General features: G+C 36.0%; 1 protein-coding gene across 3 annotated transcripts; it reads right to left on the minus strand.

Moving 5' to 3' along the window:
- Window positions 1–21: 21 nt before the first annotated feature.
- On the minus strand, window positions 22–12,193 carry LOC148206317 (cysteine-tryptophan domain-containing zinc finger protein 3-like). Of its 3 annotated transcripts, XM_088104221.1 has the most exons (14): window positions 11,516–12,192; window positions 10,592–10,664; window positions 10,371–10,501; window positions 9,818–10,219; window positions 8,397–9,724; window positions 7,532–7,938; window positions 5,567–7,416; window positions 5,324–5,484; window positions 4,924–5,084; window positions 4,038–4,201; window positions 2,213–3,015; window positions 1,957–2,109; window positions 1,767–1,851; window positions 22–347 (listed from the first exon to the last, which is right to left on the minus strand). In XM_088104221.1, exons 1-11 carry the CDS (start codon window positions 11,693–11,695, stop codon window positions 2,821–2,823), a joined length of 5,052 nt encoding a protein of 1,683 aa, XP_087960347.1. In that variant the 5' UTR covers window positions 11,696–12,192; the 3' UTR covers window positions 22–347; window positions 1,767–1,851; window positions 1,957–2,109; window positions 2,213–2,820. The 3 variants fall into 3 exon arrangements, with proteins under 3 accessions (XP_087960347.1, XP_087960349.1, XP_087960348.1); XM_088104223.1 differs by lacking the exons at window positions 22–347; window positions 1,767–1,851; window positions 1,957–2,109 and having other exon boundaries at window positions 2,874–3,015; window positions 4,011–4,201; window positions 11,516–12,193; XM_088104222.1 differs by lacking the exons at window positions 22–347; window positions 1,767–1,851; window positions 1,957–2,109 and having other exon boundaries at window positions 2,877–3,015; window positions 3,930–4,201; window positions 11,516–12,193.
- Between the last annotated feature and the right edge of the window lie 6,468 nt (window positions 12,194–18,661).

Consider the following 18,661-nt stretch of genomic DNA (forward strand, 5'->3'; position numbering starts at 1 on the left):
AGCCAAAATACACCCTTAATCTTCCACTAAACTATTTTCAATTCTATATTCCATATAACTTACACACGACGCACCGAATGGCACTCGCCACTACACCAGAAGGGTGAAATATTAAGAAAAGTAGATTAATATAAAGCTATGTACATTATAAGAACAGGTAAGTTAGTAAAGTCAAAATTTAAAATTAAATGCCCAATACTAGCATCTGTTTTTTTTTTTTTAAAGAATACAGTAAGACTAAGGGAAAAGCAGGGAAAAAGATGAAGAAAAAAACTCCACCATGGTCAGTTACGGATTTGGCGAGCTAAACTCCAGGTCTATCTGGTATTTGCCTCAGTTGCTCAAACCTGCAACCACAGACACTGTTAAGTTGGCACCAAACACTCACAAAGTGCAATAGGGCTAACTATTATATGATGGCACCACACAAGCCAAATAAATACCAGCATCATGCACAGAAAAAAAGGGATATATTCCATAATGAGCCGATTCTTTGAGGAAGCCAAAGTCTTAAGCTGGGTAATCAATAACTTGAATGACTTGTACAAACTTATCTATAGTTCTGGTAATTAGTTGCTGTGCTACACATGTGAAACGCCTCATAATCTTGATACAGATCCTTTCGATCAAAGTAAAATTTTAAAATTCTAGTGACTATAATCCAAATTGTCCATCCTTAGCCATTTCAGAACAGTAAACTAGACAAACTAAAAAAATCAGCCTTTAGTAGGAGAGATTAACACACATGTAAGGATTTGTATGCTTATTACTTTGGGGTCCCTTTGATGATCAAGATACAATAGGGATATCTTACCTTGTAATAAATTGTTCGGTGAACTGATAAAATGATTTTCTTATCCTACTGTCTGTCCTATATCATGTTAGTGCAATGTATTTTTTCCAAAGGAGCAGCCTAGTTAAAAGGTAGCAAGATATGCAGAAACCTCCTATTCTTTCACCACCTTATCTTCATTACGACCACTATATCATCACCACCCTTGGCATCACCATTCTCATTGTCATTGCCATCATTCTAAACATTGCTTTCATCAGTGTTAGCACTCACTTCCATCACCTTTATTGTTGTTGCCACCACCCCCATGTACATCATCTTCGTCACAACAACCATCACTTCCATCATTCTTCTCAAAACTTTTGCTAACACTTTCACCATTGTCACCAATATTATAATTTGTCATCATAATAATTACCAATACAACGTCACCACTTATAATGTCGTTATTATTTGTACCACCATCGTTATTACCACAACCACGACCACTACCATGTTATTATCATTCCCATTACTACCACTATTTACCATAACCATCACCATTATTGTAGCAACCATCTCATTTTTATAATTGTCATCACTACCACCATTGTTGTAATTAATTTGACCACCACTGCCATTATCACTGCAACATATTGTTATGTAGTTTTGATCGTGGTAAGCACAAAATTGAATATGATTAATATTTATTTTACTATTATCCTATCACTTTCTTATCCTGACCATTAAACGAACCCCTAATGTTCATTAAGGAGATTTTACCTTTAAAATAGAGGCCAGTTAAAGAATTTATTTAAAATTTCCATCCTAATCATATCAAAATAGTTAATATAACATCTATTTAAGTTTCTCTACTTAAGCAAAATCCAGGTTTATATAAAAAACGGAACACTTAACATAGAAATGTCTTAAGTGGTATATGTCAATACTTGTTTAGCAGCGACACGATCAATTGAACATAATGAAAAAATACCTGAATGTTCTGCATGAATGTAGCAACCAGCTTGCCCTGTCTCTGACTTGAATCTATATAATTTTTATTTACATCCACTGCGTCCCTTCAGGAAAAAAAGAAATGTAATTCAATCAAGTGTTAGGCATGCTTTGGCAATCACTTGGATAGCAAACAAAACGAATTTTACAAGACATGGGTATTTGTATACCTGAGTTGACAATTCATTTGCAGTAAATTGCCTGCCACTTCAAAAAAATTCTTGCTGTACATCTCTCCTTTTTTATTTTCTACTTGGTACTCTATCAACAAAATGAGTAAAGAATATTGTTCTACCCCTAATCCCAACATTGTACAAGACAACCTGCATGAGACAAGATTCAAATCAGGAAAATAGTGGCCATTGAGAAATTAAATAAAAAGGATTCAGGAACACGAATGTTCTCGTATTAAGAAGATATGCTCACTTTAGTTTGGCTCCTTTGACTTTACTTTCCGGGAAGAGATTGGAAAGGGGAAGAAAATGCAGAACCACTAGTAGAAGCATGATTGCAGTAATACAAAATCCACAACTTCCTCTTTCCAGCAGTTACAACTTTACACATGTACAGATTGACAAATTAATAAACCCTCCGGAATGAGAAAAGGACATAAGAGAGCGCAAATAGTTTCAAACTTCTAAATCTATCCATATCCACCTATTATATCATCATCTTATAATCTGGAAGTAGCATCGTTCTAAATATCAATATAGCTCAGAATCTGCATTACAGAACCTTGCTTCTGAGGGCCTCCACGTTGTCTCGAGGATTGCAAGGATTTTATGTTTGTAAACAACAGAGAGCAACCAAATTCCTGACTGTAAACTGAGACTTTCATTTCACTGTCCACAGCAGCCATATCTATAGAGACAGTACTAGCTTCACCTGTTGACAAGATTGATTCGAGATCCAACAAAATAAACCTTGCCCTCCATAATTTCAGACTGTTTTTTGTCAGAATTGAGATTTTGTACATGACCAAGAAACACATGTTCATAACTGACTAGAAACATCTTCTCAATTAAATGGTTTCTTTAACGATTAATGGCCTCCACAGCAACCCGTACCAAACGAAGTAACCCCTCCACATCTTGAAAGCTAAAATCAAGAGCCTTTTTGATAGAGGAGATACCATCTGTATTCTTGCCCACACCTAGGCTTGAATTAGCAGCTGCAAAAGCATTCCGTGATTTCCTTGATGCTTCCATGGCAAAAGTAACATCCTGAGCCTGCAATTGGTACATGTTTTTAATTCCAAATATCACAGCCTAAAGAAGACACAGACAACATTTGAGCTAGCATTTTAATTGTTAGTGCGGGCTTCCCGTTAGGCATGGCTGTAATAACTTTTGAAAGCACTAAAATCACAATCCAGGTCAGAAGACCATATGATCTTATTTATAGCATGCCCTAGCAGTCTGAAGAAGGAACAGAATAGGAATCAAATAAATTGTGTTGATGGCACACTAGATACCAGATTATTTATTAGGATGTCCACTATAAAATACGACCATAAAACCTATAAAAATAAGTCCACAATACCAAAAATTTAGAACAGATTCAGCCTTAAAAATAAATCTCTATATCTCCTTGATGAACGGCTCCCTTCATATTTTAAGGAAGTTACACACCTTCAATTGATTTAATGGGAAAATACTAGGATGCTTTGAATTTGACCAATTTTCTTATTTGCAGATTTCTTTGGCCATCCTTATAATTATAGGTTAAGCTACAGTGATTTACTTGTTTTTACTTCACATATAATTGACTTCTCTTTGTTAGTCTAGACATCAAAGCCTAAATTAAATGTACACATATATCATGTGTATGATTACATTGCTCCTTGTGATAGCTTGAAACGGATTATAAGGTATTTTGAGTCAAGTTCAAGGCTTACTGTGATTTATTATGCTGCATTAATACTCTAATTTTATTAAGATTTTAGCACTCTTAAATTTTGCAGGATGCCACAATCCTCGATCAGATAAATTCAACCTTGCAAACTCTGTCATAGATCCTAACTAGGAACCATCTTTCAGAGCTCGCGTGAAAGCATTTCCTAATATGACAACCAACAAATTCACATAATCAACCATTCAAAGGAATTCAGAATTCAATTATTCTTCGTAAAATTAATGTATGCCTTATCCTTGACTATGTTTCCTGTAAGTTGTTTTAGGCAATCAATGTGAGGAAGGGAGAGAGACTTTTGCCAAGATCATACTTCTGTGAGCAAGAACTATATACTCACAAAACCGAGCAATCGCACAAAATTAGGACGATGTCGTGCAGCAATAACATGGTTTCCAGCTACTTGGGGCGAATTGACACTCTTAGATATGGTGACAACCTTGTCAGCAGCTGTAGAGTTGTTAACATTGTCAACATCAGAGGCAGATGACGATGGAGACTCACCTAACAAAAGAAACAAGGTTCAAAACAAAAGAGAGATCAGAGATTAATCTACTCAAATTTCATCATTACGATGCCAATGACAGTCCTGAGAAAGAGAAACAGTAGTTCATTAACATGATGAAAGGAAAATAAAATTTAGACTTGTCTGTATCCACAAAATGAACCATATCTAACTTCTTCCTATTTTTCTTCTGTTTTCCCTTCTATTATTCATGGATTAAGGGTGCATTTAGTAAGAAAAATAATTATTATCAAAAGTTAAGAGCTCATCCCATGAGAGCTTATCAGTAAATTTTGACTTTGAAGCTGAATGGATAGAGCTTAATTTTATAAGTTTCTCCATGAAACTTGAAAAAAAAATAAAAACAGCTTATAATGCCATAAGCCATCTTCATAAAGTCCAAATAAGCTCCATGTAAACTCTACCAAACGTGCCTCCCTACCCCCACCCCGAAATTACAAACCACCAAAGAGGATATGTATCCATGATCACACCATACAGAATGCTAGTCAAACGGACAATGTTCAGATAATCTATTATAATGAATGTGACATGATACTTTACAAAGCTATCAGAATATTTAACACTTATTTGCCAAAGGATAAAAACGGAGATGGGATTTGGTATGATATAGGACAAATCCAAAGAAACTGAGGACTTCAGAAAGAAAGAAAATTGCATCATACAAATACAGTGAAAATCAACTAATAAAATTCATTACCAAGAGGAATCATTTGCAGTGTATTGTGCAACTCATGCCGATCTCTGCTTGCACTAGTGTGTGAAGAATATACTACCCTCATATATGCTACCTCCATGCATTTGTAGGCTAATGCAGCTGAAGCCATGTCTTTTGATTTCTCATATTCGTGGGCACAAAACCTATATAAAGAATATATTGGATGGCATTATAAAAAAAATCAATTATTTGAGGCAATGATATACAAGATATAATCAACTGAAAGATATAATCATGCCAAGTACAGTAATGAGGTTTGAAGGCATGCTTGCAACCTAATAAAACAATAGGTAAAGGAAAGAATATTTCAATGGGTACTTTAAACAAAATATGATATTTAAAACATATATAACCATGATTATAAAGAAAATCGTTGACTTACTCGCACAATTTTGCAGTGCTACTATACATTTGTTTTGATTGAATCATCTCACTGTGTTTAGAATTATCACTGTTGCCAGATTCTAACAGAGAGGCTCCGTGAAGAAATTTGAGGGCTGCCTGGAAGTAAAGACTAGTGCTCTCACCAGTGGATCCAGAATGCTGTATGATCAAACCCAAAATTAGTAAAATAGGCATCAAGAAGAGCAAAATCATAATAGTCTAAAAGGGATGGTGTAAAAACCTTAAGACGATCAGCCAGATGCTTAAGATCTTTAGCTTCTTTCACAGCATTGTTAGCAGCATGGCTGTAAGAATCCCTTCTAACTGGGCTAGGGGCATCAAGCTCCTTCGACCTGTGACCATTAAGTACGGGATTTCTTGAACCAGTTTGCTGGTTTCCATTTTGATTGTCAGTCTTTTTCGATTGCCTTTTTGGTAGCTTTGACACATCATCGACTTTGGAAGGGTCAACTTCAGCATCACCATTTCCTTTATGTAAACCAACTGGCCGTGGGCATCGGCCCAATGTCTCAACTTGAGATCCTTCAGATGGCAATGATGACAACAGCTTCCCTTTTCCATGCACTTCTTGATCACCAGTTCTTTCAAAAAGAGACCTCTTTGTGGATCTATCCGAGTCTGGCAACTGAGTCTGCGGGGGAGCATGAAATGCATCCTGTTTGCAAAGGGCATCCACACTAACATCTTGAAAGTCATGACCTCGATTTAAGTGACTCTCTTTTTTCCTAGCCTCAACTTTCTCTGCATAATCTTTCTTGACAGCATGTATATTCTCACTTTGGTCAGGCTTGATCCCAAACTTCTCCTGCAACTTATTTTTTCCATCCTTATGCTTTGTCTCACCTAGAGGAGACTGATTTTTCAGTTGACTAGAAGAACTAGAATTCTTGACCTTATCTGCATGGGACTCTGACTTACAGCCGTCATTGTTGTCCTCCAAACCTGATTCTATGCCATTCTTCCTTGTATGAGACATATTAGCATGATAAACATCAATTTTGTCTTCACCTGGATGTTTAATATGCTCTTTGCCTGCATAGGTCCCATCTGGAACTATGGTGTCAACACCACCATTTGTACAATAGCTGGTTGTTTCAGCTTTAAGCTTGGTATCAGAAAAATTAACACCCTTGTCCTGAAAATCTGCCCTGTTGGCAATGGTGAAAGATTTATCCTTCCTGGCCGTTCCAGATCGATCACTTCCACCATCATCATCACGATTCAAGCATCCTCTTGGACTATCCACAGCAGCAACATCACGTGAATCATCTTTCCCTATAATTTCCTTGTTTGAAAGCTTATCTGCATTTAAAACTCGAATGGGTGATGAAGACACCGATTCCACAGGTGAGCCCTTCACTTCCTGGAAGCTGGCTTTGGTTTTGTGAGAGCCAGAAACCTTAGAAGAGCTTGAAGTGGCAGCAACAGAAACCTGTAAAGGTCCCAAGTCCCTTTTTGAACAGTCCATGCCATCCAAGCTCCGCTGTGACAGACTGCTCTCAGGGTTTTGCCTGAATTTCTGGTTCTTTGCATGACTAACTTTTTTGTCAGTCCTACCACTACATTTACTGGTACTTGATTCTTTGCCTCCAGATTTTGAACTTTTCGCCTTCTTTTCCTTCCTTGAATCGCTGAAATCATGCTCAGAAGTTTTGCTCTCCTGTATGCGAGGATTACCTGGGCTGTAAGTTATAGCATCCTGATATCCCTTAAGTTTCCTTTTTTTCACACTACCAATTGAATCACAATTCCCCAGATCCAGAGATCCCTCATCCAACGAACCCTGACCTTTATCTCTTGTGTTTTCAGCAGAAACTGGAATCCTGTCTTTTCTTGATTTGGAGTCCCTTGAAGAAGAGTGGGCTTTCTGTCTTGGTCGATCTTTGCCAACTGAAGTAGTTGGAAAAGTGCTATTTGAACTTTGAACACCCACCTTCCTAGTAGTTCCGCTCTGTTCTACCCACTCTTCATTGGTAGAATGAGCCTTGTCAGTCTTAGATTTCTTGGATGGCCTAGGAAAATCTTGATCATGATCCCTCCTGCTTTTGACCTTCGTATTCTTTGTATCACCTGAGAACAAAATTCCAGAAATGAAGATAACAGAGAAATTTACCAGGTCTTTGAACATCAACACTTTAGTCAATACTGAGAAGACAAACAAAAATGAATGTGCAGTTCAAGTTACCTCTATCAGAACTGTGCTCCTGCGTCCTGTGCTTATTTTTGTGTTTCTCTGATGGAACATCAGCCTCACTCATGACAGGAGATTTGTTCACATCATTTAAACTCCTACTTTTCACTGTTGACAACAAGTTTTTCTTCATAGGATATGAGGATTGAGAAAAGTTTTCTTTATTTGTAGAATTTGATATTTCCTTCACAGACTTTTTCTTCCCCCCAGGTGCCACATGCACATCATTATTTAGCTGGTGCTGGTTAGGATGCTGGGATGTTGGCATGGCTCCTCCCACCATAACACTGCCAGAGACATTTTGCAGGTTGCTTTGACCGTCAAAAGGAGGCCCTTGGTATAATGCAATAAGTGCTTTAGTGGTTTCATCCTCACTAAAGCTACATCGATTCATGTCCGGCCTGCATAGTTATGCATGCAATGTTAATTATCCATTATGACCATGTAAGTAGTTTCCATATAGGTTAACAAGCAATTTAGTTTCCTTAATACATTTTTTTTTCTTCAAATACATGGCCTGATGGGGTATTAAACCTCCAAAATTCAAGACCACATCCCAACCTTAAAAGTGCAGGGCTAGTTCCAACTGACAAACTCGTTAACATTAGACCCTGTTTGGAGAAACTTAAATGAATCAAAGTTCTACATGAGTTAAAATCAACTTATGCCCTTCAGCTTCCGGTAAGTTAGTTATGAGAGTTTCTATAATAGCTAATGTGCATAAGCTGATATTAACTTTTGAATATTTTACCTTCCTATTTTATTCTCCTATAAGTGCTAGTGGATAAGCTCGTCCACACAATGCATTAATAATTTGATTATGGGCAATAAAACATTTAGCCACTGAAACAGAACTTACAGCCAATTAAGCATACTACATAGCCACTTTTCGGGTAGGTTATCAGGATTTGTTCCAACAGGAAGAAGACGCCATTTATGACATCTGTCACATTGCACCCAATTATCTTCCATCTCAACGGGGGGTATCATTACAGGAATCCCTTTTCCACTCTCAGCATCAGTACCATTTGCATTTCCAGTGCACCAAATATTTGTGGCTGATTTAGGGTATATTTCAGCTGTTAACAGCTTATCAGCTTTCTTAGCACCTGGTCTCTCCTTTGCTCCAGAACTAGTTGTAGGTGCACTCCTCTCAACCACCTCAGGTTCCTTCGGTTTTTCTTCAAATGGGGTCTCCAGCGAATTGATTCTGTACTCCTCATCTTCCAATTCTCCAAAGAAATCTCTGTACGTATCTCGAGTCTTTCCGAGATTCTTTTGTGCTCTAACATCTTCAGTCTCATTTTTTGATGCAGAACTATCATCAGAACTCCTTTTTGTTTTAGGAGCCGATGAGGATCCAATCTTTTCTTTTTCCCTTTCCATAACCACGGTGTCATGACTTCCCTTTGCCTTCTTCTTACCAACCAGAACAGGATGTTCTGTCACGACAGGTATTGCCATACTGTCTTGTTCACATAGGCTACCTCTCTGATTAGCCTTCTTAGGAGGCTCTTCAGTGTTTGATGCTGTCCTAACTTTGGAAACGTTAGATTCAGCCATTATTGAGTGGCAATTATTATCTCCTTGAGAATTTTCTTTCACTATATAGTCATCAAAAGGAATCTTATCTCCCACAACTTTTCTTCTTGAGCTTCCCTTTGTCCTTTCAGAAAAACCATTCACCTCAGTAGATGTTGGCTCCAGCCCTTCCTTTTGACCTTGACCAGAGAAGGTTTTCTCCCTCACCATAACTTTGTGGGTTTCCTTCAAAGAATCACACGGCCCATCATCAGTCCTAACCAAGTCATCACTGAAAGAATATGAACTGGATAAAAGTGGAAGCTTCATAGTATTTGAAACTAGCTCCTCCATAGTTGATGCATCGGTACTTTGTTCCTTTCTTGACAACACTCCAGCATCAATCCGACCATTCTTCTTTGTAGAACCCTTGACTTCCATTGAGGATTCACAACCCTCCAGAGATTTCATTTTCCTACCACTCCCCCGTGACAATTTTCTATCTACTTTCACATTATTAGATTCATTTAGTGACATGTCAAAACTTTCTGCATCATCCAGATGAACAAGACCAGGAATGCTATCTCTGGCACGCATTTCCTTTATAGTTAATTCAATGATACTTTCAGAAAGTGGTGACAATAGCTGAGGGAGGTCGGTCATAATCTGTTCCAATACACCGTAAAATATTCAATTAAACTCATCAAGATCAATAATGAATATAATAAAGGATAATGAAAATGCCAAAAGATAATTCACCTGAAGGATAATGGTTGGAGATTCAAAAGGAGCTTCATGAGGATCACGAGAAATCCCCTCACTTTCTGAGGGACTGTCATCCAGTGATGATGATGGTGACACATCCAGACCAATTTCACTGTATATTGCAGCATTTTTCCGTGTTGATAAATTATCTGGACCCATTTTGATTCGAACCTTCAGTGGCTTCTGGTCCGATGTGCTAGTAAATTTCTTGTTTAGAGACTCATGCTTAGAAGTGGATGTATCAACATTAGTGGTTATCAAGTACTTTTCTTGATGGGTTCCATCTTCCAGATAGAGACCCTTGTTTGCAGCCATCCTCAAAGAGTTACCAGAACCTGGGCCAAGTCTTGATGACTGAGTTCCAGTGGAACATTGTACAGCGTCACCCTGCCCACCCTGCAAGATACAATGTTAATTTCAAATAAGTTGAAAGTGATAAATAATACAAAGGTAAGTCATAAAACCTCAAATATAATAATCAATTTAGTTAAAACTAAATGTATCACAGTCACATAATGATATGCCCCATGTAGTGTAAGAAATTTACCTCTGGCAGCAAATTATTCGGAGATTTTGGTGTATTTTGACTATGATTTTTTTGTGGAGTCCTTGGATGAGACCAGACAGGAGATCGCTGATAGGTGGGCAAAAATGATCCATAACCACCATATTTTGCCCCTGAAATGATCAATTGTTTCTCGATATTATCCAGTAACCATTTAACGTTTAATCCTACATTAGATGAGTCTTGATTCTAACAAGACTTACCAAGACTTTCCGCAGACAGCCCACCCTCAAAATCCTTCTGAAAGTGTCCCAGAACATCTTGAATTTTTTCATCCTTTGGGAAAGAAAATTTAAAATATAAAAATTCGATAGAGAAGAAAGAACAGTTATCAAAACCGGAACATGACTAAATCTAACTGAAAAAATCCAATAGATGTAGACATATTCATGACATGGAAACAAACAGCAATTTATGATAACATAACGAAAAATTCTAAATGTGCCAAGTAGCCATCTCACAGTTGCCTCGATTTTCAAACTATGTTCCTCGATACACAACTTGCATTTTACGAGTTTTATGATCGAGAAACGGCAAAACACATAGTTCATGTTGTCTTGTACTTATGAATGACAATATAGACAAACGACTCTCCGGGTCTTTGGGGCGTAGTGGATGACACTATGTACAAGTCTATCAAGGGTAAAGGGCACTCCTAAACTATAAACATCAATTTACAAACAAAAGCACATAAATAACTCAACATTTAATTCTTCATGAAAGGAAAGGACCAGAAATCAAACAAGAAGCCAAAAAAAAGGAAAGAAATCCTTTATATAACCAATCTGATTTAAATAACATTTCCACGGGCAGATCGAGCAGATTGATAAAAAAAATTCCTCAACAACCCAATGCATCAAGTTGACATCACAAAGACCACAAAAATTCAATATCTCCAATAACACTCTCTATGCTAACCACGTGTCAAACCCTATTCAACTCACAGCAAAGCACAATTCAGCAGTGCACACCCCACAACTAAACAACTTAAGCCAACCGCGGAAACAAAATTCAGGTCACGGATCTAACAAGGTAAAACAAGTGAACAGCAATAATTCCATACTTTAAAACCTACAAACTATACTTGGAATACCAGAGCAAGCAAAATCAAGTTAAAGGGGTCTTACAATGTAAGAGAGGGCAACATCGGGATCAACGGTGGCATCATAATCCTCGTGGTTCTGAAAGGAGCACGCCTCACCCTCTTCGAGCTCAGACTCCACCATCTCTCTCCTCCCAGCACCCAGCCCTAACCCCAACCCTAAACCCAGCCCCTTTATAGCATCCCTACCTCCTGCAGAAATCATCCAAAAAAATACCAAAAAATACAAAAATCAAACCCTTCAACTTAAACCTCCGCATTGAGAACCCTCCGTCCCAATCAAAATCCCACTTCCTCCTCGATCCATTCCTCAGAATCAAAATCCCACCCAAACAAATCACCCCCGCAGGTAATTGAAAAATTCTACACGATCGCGGGCTCGCGTAGAAATCACAGCCTCAAAATTTCACAAAAATTTATTGCAAAATTGTCAGCACAGCCTGCGACAATCGAAAAACCAATAAACCCGTGTTCGATTATTTGAAACGTTGAATCTTAGCTGGGATCGATCAACACAGAGTTTCTCTCTCTCTCCCTCTCACCGTGTCTCTGTTTTTGGTGAATACAGCAGCCGCGTTTTTTTTTTCTTATTTTTCTTATTTTTCTTAAATTCTTTATTTATTTTGATTATAAACAATATTTTAATCCCACGGTGGGAGAGAGAGAGAAACTAGTTGATAAGGGGAAAAAAAAGTGCGATAGAAACCATTTTACCCCTTCACTCCCTCGTTTTTATGTTTCCGCTTCAAACCCTCCAACTCTGTCCCAAAACTATCACTACTAACAAACCCAAACGCTTCGCCCGGCGCGTGCTCCTACTTCCCCTTTTATTTTCATTCCTTTACATAGAGAAACACATTTTTATTTTAACACAATTACATATTTAAGTTCGAATTCGAAATTACAAAATAAATTAAATTAACTTCACCATTTTGCATAATCATAATTTATTTTAAGAAAAATTGGTGATCTTTGACCGTGGTGGACAGTTCAGACAATGAAAACAACTCCATTATTTTATTGGCAAAGATTCTACATTCTAGCGTCTACTTTTCAAAATTTTACTACCTGTTATATTAATGATCGCATGTGTTTTCTCTTTAAAGGGCATTAATGCGAATTTGACGGCGTAAAAAGAATGAGAGGTTTTACGAATGAGAACATTTGACAGTTATGGAAATGGTGTCTCTAAAAATGATGAACACGCCAAGGGAATAATAGATATCGTGATGGTTTGGTTCGTTGGGGTTCGTTAATTTTGTTAATTTTGGAAATGGTGTGTCTTCAGCAGGTGCATAAACTTGTTCTTACATTTAAGTTTCCATTTTTACGACAGAATCATTCATTTACTGCTGCTTTGGTTTTAATTTTTATTCCCTTCAACACCTATTTACCAGTTTTGACAAGATACCCTTGAAAGTTACTCAAGACCAACCTGCTTTCTTAATTGGAAAGCTGTTTGTCCTCATTGATGGAGATAACAAAATGGAATGCTATTTTTCTCTTTTTAAGAATTTGAGTTTTATTTGTTAGACGTTATTATTCTGATTCTAAATTCAGTTTTATTTATTACGGTTTTATTCTTAAAAAATATATTAAAAGTTAAAAAGAAGAAGTGGTATTTAAATTGCTTCCCCTTCTAAATTAGGTAAAACTATTATTAAGATGTAGATCAACAACACTAATGTTAATATATTGTTAATATTGACTCATTTATTATACATGCGATGTGCATATATATCACACGTCAAGCAACATCTAACAGTTTTTAATTCTTATTTTCTGCTAAGAAAAACTAACTGTTTGAGTTTGTCCATTGTTGAAGAAACCTTCACCTTGTAAGTTTAAGGGCAAAGAAATGACATGGACAGAGTATGGTTTAACTGCCCAACTTTTGAAAGAGTTCTTAACAACTTTTGAAAACATAGTCATTGTTCCATAGAGAAAAACATCCATTGATGTGTTTCTGCTTAAGTTCAATAGTTAATTAGTAACTTGAGTTTTATAACAAAGTTCAATAATTAGAAAATGTTTAAGGTAGTAGTAGGTGGAAGTCAATGGATCTCTTGTTTGAAATGCATTCTAATGTCAAAGTTAATTCAATGTTTGACAATTAAACATTAAAACAACAGTAAATGCATCTAACTTAATTTTTTACCTCATGCTTTTATTTATACATTTCTTCGTTGACTTTTGATTAATGTTGATCTAATTGTAGTCTAATTGTAAAAAAATATATTTTATTCGTAAGTTGATTAGTTTTAAATTGAATTTATGTAGTCTAATTCATGGTCGATCGATTGGTTTGGTGACTGACTAAACTCGTTATCTTGCTTACCGAGTTGGTGATTAGTCATCCAAGCTAGTACATGTCTAATCAACTTGTTTGGTAACACTCTCTTCTTATTGACTTGCATTTTGAGTTATGGAATGCAAACTCTTAGTGCATCTAAGGCGGTATACAATTGACCGAACTCACTAATTGATTATCTAGATTATTGTTAACCGTTCAGACTATGATTGATTAAATGATCATATAATATAATAAATATAACAAAAATAAAATATTTCAACTAAATTAAATTGGATTGATTAAACTTACTTTAGAGTTTTGTTATCCAAGTCTAACCTATTAATCAGATGTATAAATTAGTCTATATAGATATAATATATGAATTTTAATTTATTTAACTATTTATTTTTTGTATTAGTTTTTTTAGTAAGTTGACGAGTTTATCATTTACCACATCAATAAATTTTTAACCTAGTGAGTTTACTGGTTGAAAACAATAGACAAAACTAAAACAGATAAATAATTAATTAATCAAACAATAAATTTAACCAAATGGAGGAATAATTCCTTGGGAGATGTTTGGCATTTTTTTCTTCTTGTCATTAAGTACTGAGAATACTAAAAAAAGTAAAATATTTCTCATTTTTATATTTTTTTTTGGTATAATTACAAAATAATTATTTATAAAAATCAGATTTGTGATTTCATGTCCAACGAAAATATGCACTTTATGATTAAAAGAACAACAATTTATTTTTATTTATATTTTTTATAAATTTCCATATATTTATTAATAACATTGCATTTTTAGCCTTATATTTCTGAAAAAAAAATTAATGTTTTATCTATATTTTTTATTTAATACAGTCTCTCTATTTTTAAATAAAATTTAATACAATCTTTTCACTAAATCAACATTGTTTAAAAAATATGAATTGATATATGCTAATATCGTCTAAAGATTAAAAAAGGAAAAAGACCAGTGATCATCTTTAAACACGTTAATAGTGACTAAACATGTATTTTTTTTTATATAAGTTCAAATATTTTCATTCGTATATTTATTCAATTTTCTCATGTGATTTTATTTTATTTTCCAATCAAATTTTAATTTTTGTCAATTTAATTTTTTTTAAACTTCATTTAAATAATTAACACGCGAGCATGATACGTGTTAGTATATAGTTTTTTATTTTAAAAAATCGTTCACATCTCACATTAGTATTTTGTTATATGGTAATATGAGTTTCATTATTTCATATTTAATTCAATCTTTATAATGGTAAAAAAATAAAAATAAAATTTGTTAAGGATATTAATATAAAATTAAATTTAATCTCAATTTAAATAATACAAAATTATTTAATTTTAATAAAAATTAAAACTGAATTAAATAAAAATAATAAATACATAGAGTCAATCAAATATAAGACCATGACATTTATACTACTACGTTATACTACGTTGTTGACTTAATGAACAATGTTTTTTAATTAAAAAAAACTAAATAAAAAGAAATCACCTCATTGACAAGTGTACATACCATATTCACATGCAATAACATTAAAAAAAAAAACTAATTAATTGATAAAAAATAACAAAAGTTCGAACATGATGGAAAATGATAACCTAAAATAAACATTGATAAAACTCAAAGGATATTTAAAAAAAATCAAAGTATAAAATAAATAAAAATTATTAAATTACTGCTATAAATACAGAAGAAAAACCTATTAAATCTTTATGAACTTCTAAGTGATTATGTGTATCTTCTTGTATCAATATTTTGTTTTGTAGTTATTTTAATAGATAGTTTATTGAGATTTTGTGTGTGATTATTGTGAAAATCCCAATGTAAAGGGTCAGGTTGAATGGACAATTAAGCATGCCACCACTTGGAAGTGTTGCTCAAGTAAAATAATATTATCCAACTTTATTAAACAAAGATTAATCAATTATCATTAGTTGGAAGCCTCATGCAAATCAGTGATAGAAAAATATATTTTTATTGATATAAAATACATTGATTATAATATAAATTTGATACAATTTTGATATCAAAGTAAAGTAAACTAAATTTTGAAATATGTGATACAATAAAATTTATAAAAGTTAAATACAAATTTTACATCACTATAACAGTATAGATGAACCAAAGAGGGAAAAATTAGAAGGATAAAAAAAGAAAAAACAGAAATAAAGATAGATGAAAAGGAAAAAGGGAAAAGAAAAGTATGTATGCATGTATGACGTGAATGAAGAAGCATTTAATGGTTGATTAATGTCATGGTTTTGACAATGGAAAATGTTATTTGGACAACGAAATTTTGACACAGATTTAACAACGCCACGTGTCAGCTCTTGATTGGCCAAATAAATTGAAAATAAAACACAGAAAGGGTTACGGGGCGAGGGGTATTTTGGGATTTCGAGGTTAAAATTTGAAGAATTGGGTTTCGCGGTTTAGGGTGGGAAAGACGTTCGTTCAACCCTTGTCGCTCTCTCGCTCTCTCGCTCTCTCGCTCTCTCGCTCTCTCGCTCTCTCGTTAAAATTTAAAGAATTGGGTTTGGGCGGTTTCGGGTGGGAAAGAAGTTCGTTCAACCCTTCCATATTGTGTCTCGCTCTCTCGCTCTGTCGTTCTTCGAAGCTTCCATCTTCGCTGTCGTTGTCTCGCTCTCTCGCTCTATCATTTTTACTTTGTGTTAATCTCATTTATAATGACAAAAGTAGTGATTGAAAAATGAACGCAACATTATAATAAGAATTTGAAAAGTACGAGACCATTTTTAGTAAAATTAATGGTAATTAATGGGAAGGAGTTGATCAAATTCTGAGTGGGGAGATGGGTGTTGGTCATTGATGTAAACGCAAGAAGTGTGGAGTGACCCGTGATGAGTAGGGGGACGAAGTAGTGCAAGGGATGAGTCAGAGTGTTGAAAAAATGGTCTGGTAATCGTTTACAGAATCTGGTAAACGATTACCCGAGAGAAAATTGGATTTTGTACATAAAGTCCAACACAGGTAGTTAGCCAGGTGAACAGGGGTCACCATTGGAAAAAAAGCTCAGTTTTAGGCAGTTCTGCACCTGTCTGAGGCTGGTCCAGGTGTTTCAGTGGTGGGAGAGGGTGGTTGGTGATGTGATGTGTGTCCAAGGAATGTGGGGTGACCCCTCATCAGTTAGAGGAGCAACCTCTGCAAGGGATGAGTGAGGGTGTTGAAAAAAGGGTCTGGTAATCGTTTACAGCATCCCTGTAAACGATTACCCGAGACAAAACTGGATTTTGTACAGAAAGTCCAACACAGGTACTCAGTCAGGTGAACTGGGGTCACCATTGGCCAAAAAGGTGAGTTTTAAGCACTTTTGCACTTTTCTTAGGCTGGTCCTGGTGTTTCAGTGGTGGGAAGTGATGTTTTGGCACCCCATGATGGAGGAAAAAAACAATGTCTATGAGATGAGCAACTTGGGTGAGATAACATGCGGTCAACTTTGACCTTTGCTGGCTATTTTACTGATAACTTTTCCCACCGACCTCCAAATGATGTGATTCTTTTTTTATTAGAAACTAGACTCAAAAATCTTTCCAATGACTACTAATTTGTATTTTTTGGACATCTGAGTTGGTACAGTTTATTCTTTCAAGTTAGCGTTTCATATATTTTTGCCAACTCTCACCTTTGCTTGTTCTTTTGCTCATAACTTTCTCCACCGAACTCCAAATGAGTTGATTCTTGTTTTGTTGGAATCTATACTCAAAGACCTTTCAAATTATGCCTTAGAAATCAAGTTTACACCTTTTTTGACACTGTAATCGATTACAAAGATACTGTAAACGATTACCATAGTGTTTTTTCTGCAGATTGGGTCTGCACTTGTCCAACTTGGTCCCTTCAGTAAGAATGGCTTCTTTCCCACTTCTTGGGGTCACCTCCCATCACCTACCACCCTCTACCACCAGTCAAACACCAACACCAAGTAAATACAAGTGGACTTGTGCTTTAAATTAACAGTTTTTGCCAATGATCACCCAGGACACTACAACTGACTACTTCAGTTCAACTTTCTGTACAAAACAGTGATTTCTCTCGTGTAATCGTTTACGAGGCCACTGTAAACGATTACGACAATGTTTTTTCTGCAGATTAGCTCTGCACTTGTCCAACTTGGTCCCCTCAGTAAGAATGACTTCTTCCCCACTTCTTGGGGTCATCAAACATAACCTCCCAACCAGTAATGACCCTTAAATTCACTTGTATGGTTTTTTGGTCAACAAATCCCTTGCAGAGCTTGCTCCTCCAACCGATGAGGGGTCACCCCACAGTCCTTGGACTCACATCACATCACCAACCACCCTCTCCCACCACTGGAACACCTGGACCAGCCTCAGACAGGTGCAGAAGTGCCTAAAACTCACATTTTTTTCCAATGGTGACCCCTGTTCACCTGACTGAGTACCTGTGTTGGACTTTCTGTACAAAATCCATTTTTGTCTCGGGTAATCGTTTACAGGGATGCTGTAAACGATTACCAGACCCCTTTTTTCAACACCCTCACTCATCCCTTGCAGAGGTTGCTCCTCCAACTGATGAGGGGTCACCCCACACTCCTTGGACACACATCACATCACCAACCACCCTCTCCCACCACTGAAACACCTGGACCAGCCTCAGACAGGTGCAGAACTGCCTAAAACTGAGCTTTTTTTCCAATGGTGACCCCTGTTCACCTGGCTGACTACCTGTGTTGGACTTTATGTACAAAATCCAATTTTCTCTCGGGTAATCGTTTACCAGGATTCTGTAAACGATTACCAGACCATTTTTTCAACACTCTGACTCATCCCTTGCAGTACTTCGTCCCCCTACTCATGGGTCACTCC

This window comes from Vigna umbellata, chromosome 1, assembly GCF_029865625.1.
Source record: "Vigna umbellata cultivar VRB3 chromosome 1, Vumbellata_1.0, whole genome shotgun sequence".
NCBI classification, from domain to species: domain Eukaryota; kingdom Viridiplantae; phylum Streptophyta; class Magnoliopsida; order Fabales; family Fabaceae; genus Vigna; species Vigna umbellata.